General features: G+C 44.5%; 1 protein-coding gene across 1 annotated transcript in view; it reads right to left on the reverse strand.

Moving 5' to 3' along the window:
* The window catches only part of LOC130390265 (teneurin-1-like), a 185,852-nt gene that overhangs the window by 15,057 nt on the left and 164,795 nt on the right, over positions 1–6,000 (reverse strand). The window contains exons 11-12 of the mRNA XM_056600127.1: positions 5,551–5,864; positions 4,460–4,632 (exon numbers count right to left, since the gene is read on the reverse strand). Coding sequence (XP_056456102.1) covers positions 4,460–4,632; positions 5,551–5,864 — 487 coding nt within the window. The remainder of the gene's footprint in view (positions 1–4,459; positions 4,633–5,550; positions 5,865–6,000) is intronic.

Genomic DNA, 6,000 nt, shown 5'->3' on the forward strand with positions numbered 1-6,000 from the left:
CCCAAGTTAGCAAATAATGAGCAGGTGCAAGTTTAGCTTCTACAACTGTAGACTTCACAAGTCAAACATATTACGAGGTCTGCCGCACTCATCATTTCCACAGGCTCTTATCTAATTGGGTTGTTTAGTTGTTTTATGAATTGATCATTTCGAGAGGGATCCAATGAATGTATGAATAACTAATAAAGATTAAAACAAAAAAGTGGGATATCTTCTTTATATCAAATATACAGAAGCCCTCTTTATGTATATTAAGGACTTTAATTACAATATGTTACAGGTGTTGTGGAGCACCATGAAGCCTCGAGCCGAGGACAGGAAGAGTTTGCCGTTGCGATGCTTTGCATACGGCCCCCACATGACTTACAATGCAACCACCAACGGCGTCTGGTTAGTCATGTTCCACCATCCCCACCAAGCCCCAGGCTACCCGGAGCTCCCCAATAGGAGTGCGGCTCTCTGACCGCATGAGTCATGGGCCGTGTGTGTGTGTGTGTGTGTGTGTGTGTGTGTGTGTGTGTGTGTGTGTGTGGGTACGGGAATCAATAGCAAAGCTCATCTACTATTCTCACCCCCATATGTGTCGCTCACACTCACTCATATCAGCCTGATTTACACACAAACATAAACGCACACAAACACACACACACACACACACACACACACACACACACACACACACACACACACACACACACACACACACACACACACACACACACAAACTGTAGTGTTGCTTGCCTGTCATGGTGGCTTAATTTTAAGCTACGAATTATTTGAAATGTTACATGTAGCGACTTTGATATTTCGATATCGATATAAGTCTTGGTAATCCTAAAAACATGTGTAAAAACACAAAAGTTACTGGAAACGGATCAACATAGATTCATGACATATCAACTTAACAAGAGTTTACTAAATACTCTTTCTGATGGTGAGTTGATAGCAGGGGGACATAGATATTCTCTGGCCTGCTTGCTCAGAGTGCGTGGGGGTAGTTATTTCCATGCCTAAAAGAGAGAAAGTATATACAAGAGCCCTAGACCGACTACTAATATCTGGATGGTATTAGGTAATAGAATTCAGTTATGATGCTTCTTCACCATTTCTGGCCATCTGTCATCAAGAATATTAATGTGTGTTCATTCCTTGCACTCTCTTCAATAGCCCAGTGCAATTTTATTGATACCTTGCTCAACGTACAAACCTTCCTAATTCATATCCCCCCATACGGTCTAAGCTGTGTGTTTTAATTGGAACATAAGGGACTCGTGTTTCAAATTAACTCACACTGTCGCCGCCATACAGCCCCACGATAACACCCTGCACCGCTCAGAACCTTGGCACGCATCGCCTGCCATGCATTGTGACCCATTATATTAAACACAGAACAAGACCTAACATCATCTTTGGCGAAGTGTGTTGTCCTGACTGCTCGACACTGCCCAAAATTTAAACAGCGAAGCTCTACTGTAACTGAGTCCGACTCAGACACAGAGTCGAGGCTAGATCTACCATGTGGGCCGTCCGGGCACCTGCCCAAGGGGGGCCCCTGCCCAAGGGGGGCCCCGAGAACCTGCCCAGGGGGGGGCCCGAGAACCTGCCCAGGGGCCAGCAGCGCAAATGGGAATCTCTGGGATTGGAGGAAATTATAGAATGAAATGGCTCCACAGTAATATGACCCAAAGAATGACCCCTTCTCTTGGTCTTGATGATTAGGCAATCAGGTGGCTATTGGATAATTCTACGGTTTAATCTGTATTTTTCGGTTTAATCAGCCCATAGGCATAACACCCACATCAGAACACGGATATCTGTTGAATATCCAGCATCTTTATAACTCAGAAACAGAGTGCAAACCACTGCTATGGAATGGTGTGATTATTTGAACACACCTCCACAGCAACGCTATATGCTGCCATACATTTCCCCTTCCCTTTTGATATCTTTAGGGTCCTGACAGGCGATCATTATTGTCCTGACAGCCACCAAATGTTGTACAACCTAACTTTTTTATAGAGCCTCAACAATACTTGACATTGTGCAACGTCAAAGACTTTTGACTAGTTAATGATATATCTTGCTGCCAAATGACATACATTATATATAATGTTCAGTGCCCAAGCAGCCTTGAGGGGAACTAATTCAGCCTTGTCAATAGTGGATCTGATACCCACTGACTTTTTGTCTTTTAAAGCATTTTTCAAATACAATATGCGTTTTTAACCAATTTAACCGTTTCAGGAATGTAATGGGAAAAAAACGACGACGTCAACTCAATGCCTGCGTCGTGACAGCCCTATTTTAAAATGATACATGGTGGCGCGGCATCACTATTACATTATTTGAGATCCCTGAAGTTTCTGCGTCGGACTGTTCCACTCTGCACTCTGTCTTTCTCGCTCTCTCTAAAACACTCACTCTTTGGAAGCATGCACACACGTCACATGGTATTCTCCATTGGGTATGATCGTTTAGTCGACCATTGACCAGGGCAACCGGCCATTCAAACCCTGATTATTATATAGCGGTTTCAAGCGGGCTCTACAATCAAAACCGACAAAGTCACAAAGCCAGACGGAGGCAGCTCCCCACAGAAATAGAGAGAATGCCGCGTACTTTCACAGACATTCTCGGTTGGATATTGCGCAATGGGATTTTTTTTAGAAACAGCCTATGACTGGATTATAAACATAATTCATCCTGTTAGTTAGACATTCATATATTCCTTTACTGTATGGAGCAAAATAGTTCATATCAATTTTAACCAAGCGATCTGATTGGCTGGGGTTTTCGAGCACCCTGATTGGCTGGGGTTTTTGTGCGATGGACTGGCTGCGTTTTTTTTTCGAGCCATCGGATTGGCTGGGATTTCGTGTAGTTCTAATCCCCTTTTGTGATCCACAGGCAGCTCGAGTGTTTTCACACAGGGAAATGCTCCCAATTTCTCAATATTAGACTTTCATTATAGTCAAATACGTGTTTCCAATATCAAATCTTGCTTGAACGTCTTCCTGGCTCCCCACTGTTAACTTGACCAGCTGTCCAATTAAGCGACAGCTCCATGGAAAAACAGGCCTAAGTAATTGGCCTGGTTTAACCATTTCGATTTGGCATTAATACGTTGCCTGTCCAATTCTGTTGCTTTTCGCAGGGTCTTGGCGGGAGAATTGTTTGGGCAGCGTGAAAGTGTGAGGCTGAGGGTGAAAGCGTGTGTCACACGCCAGAAGCCAGAAAGTTGGCAACCCTGAAATAACGTAGACCAAGGTTGATGTGCAGAGCTGCAAAGTCTCCCACTTTGCTCGTCAGTTTCACGCATATTGACCAGTTCACAAGCGCACAAGCCATACCTCGCATTTCTGACGCTAACATTTCCAGAATCGAATTTTATTTTATTATGTGCATATATTTTCTCACTTTCCTATCATTGCTTTCCGATGCAGCTGAATGCCGTCGTTCCACTGAGGCGAAGGCTATGAGGGAACAGCCTGGTTTTTGATCATTACGAAATGATGTTATTCTAGAATGAAAAACAACTACTGAAATCACTGTGGGATTTACAGAATTAAGGGGGATTTCCACAAGCTAGTGTCATCCCTTCACTGCACACTTCACTTCCATGTTGTGAGGCAGAGCGCACTGGCATGTTACTTAGTAAGACCCAAGGGCGCAGATCTCATTACAACTTAGAGGGGGACCACAATCATGGAATGTTTTCAACAGGGTTTTTTGGAGGGGACATCAATATTATCCCCAACTTACATCAAATGATCTTCTTTTACAGACACACAGCCATTAATAGTAGCTTCAAATATATTTGAAGGAACGACTGATGATCAAAGTGAAGTCGGCTTCTATTGAATATATAATTTTAATTAAAAAAATAGATGTATTGGGGTGACAACTTCATGTTTTCCAGAAATTGAAGGGGTAGAGTCAGAAAAGGAGGCAGTGGAGAAGACAGTAAAGTAGGCAGTGGAGGAAACTGTGTACTTTTAAAAGTGAGCGGTCAACCAAGGGGCCATTCTTCACAAACAGACACACAGCGGCTGAAAAAGGCAGATTTTAATCGTTCCTTAAGCCCATTGGTTGTGGTGTAGAGTCTTGCAAAATTGCAAGGTTTTGCAATGTCATCTCGCTTGAAACTTGGCAGCCCTGTGAATGTTAGGGCACAGACAAGGAACGAGTATTTGATGCCAAAGTGAGCCTAACCGTGGTCTATAAAGGTAAACAATATATTTTGTAGCAACCAAAACCACCCTAGGTTTATAAAGGTAAGAAGTAGTAGCCTACTACTAAATCTAGTAGTCCTACCCAAACTGACCTACACTTGGCTTATAAAGGGTGTGTGTGTGTGTGTGTGTGTGTGTGTGTGTGTGTGTGTGTGTGTGTGTGTGTGTGTGTGTGTGTGTGTGTGTGTGTGTGTGTGTGTGCATGTGTGTATCGGGCGCCTCCATGCCTTGTCTGAAGGTGTAGATGGTGTCGCTCGCGGACAGGTTGGTGCTGGTGACAAAGTTTTCACGGTTGGACGCCTCCACCTCCACCCGAGACCAGCGCTCTGGGTTGCCGTGGAAACCGCTCACCTCGCCCGTGGGGAGGGTGATGTTGGTCACATGGCCCTCGTTGTTGTACCTTCACAGAGAGAGAGAGAGAGAGAGAGAGAGAGAGAGAGAGAGAGAGAGAGAGAGAGAGAGAGAGAGAGAGAGAGAGAGAGAGAGAGCACAGACATGGATGAAGTGTGTACGGAACACAAACACACAAACACATATATATATATAGACTGTGTATACACATCCACACACACACACACACACACACACACACACACACACACACACACACACACACACACACACACACACACACACAAACACCCACACACAAACACTGGCACACGTTCTATCTTGTCCGGCGCTTCATTGCCACAGAGGAAGTGTCACGAGTGATTTATACATTTAATTATCCTTTGGTAGAATTTGAGACAGACACCGTCTGTGTGGACGTCAAATTGTGTACACGGACCGTACGTGAGACACTGCGCTATTGTCTCGCCAGGGTGTTGCGGAGGCGATAATACTGTGTGTGGGTCTGTGCTTCATAGATGTGTTGACATTCCGTTGTGTGTACGTGTTTGTGTCTGTCTGTGTGTGTCTGTGTGTGTGTGTGGGAGTGTGTATGTTTCAGGGTATGCATACTAGTTGTCTGTCTGGTTTCCTTCCCATTAGGAAATCTGAAATACAACTCACCACCAGGTGGCACTGTAACAATTCACATTTCCTTTTGCCAGCACACACACACCTACCCTCAAACTCAATCACCTAGAGCTATATATATATATATATTTATATATATATATATATATATATATATATATATACATATATATATACATATAAATATATATATGTATATATATAAATATATATATATATAAATATATATACATGTATAAGATAAGACACAAAATTAACGCAAAGCAAAGAACAATCAGGTTACAAAGACAGGACAAAAAGAAAAAACTTAAACTAACTAAGAGACGAGCCAACTTACTCATAAACTGTGGTCCAACTGTTCTCGTCGCTCTTGGTCGCTAGGAGGCCACTGTTGCCGTGGTAAGTGATGTGGGCGACGTCGTGGCCTTGGGCTGAGACCTTGCGCAGTGTTCCGCTGTTGCTAAGTGACAGCCAGTACACCTGGCCCCCGGGTAGGGCCAGCCAGAGGGGAACGCCGTGGGCGTCCCTCCTCACCTGCAGCCCGCGGCCGTCCCTCCCCGCCAGCGCCGACAGCTGGCCGTCCGACCCGTACGAGAAGTTGTAGAGGTGGTGGCCCGTGATCAGGTGCTTGGTGAACAGGTGCGAGCCGTTCTGGAAAACGGAGAAACAGGGAGGAATGACGGACCCCGGCGGAAGAGTTCTATTGTTTCTCAGTACTCTATTTTTTCTAACTACCCCTTACCCCTTCCCCTTACCCCTCCCCCTTGTTTTGAAGGGGTAAATGGGA

The sequence above is a fragment of the Gadus chalcogrammus genome, chromosome 10 (genome assembly GCF_026213295.1).
Source record: "Gadus chalcogrammus isolate NIFS_2021 chromosome 10, NIFS_Gcha_1.0, whole genome shotgun sequence".
In the NCBI taxonomy this organism is placed as follows: domain Eukaryota; kingdom Metazoa; phylum Chordata; class Actinopteri; order Gadiformes; family Gadidae; genus Gadus; species Gadus chalcogrammus.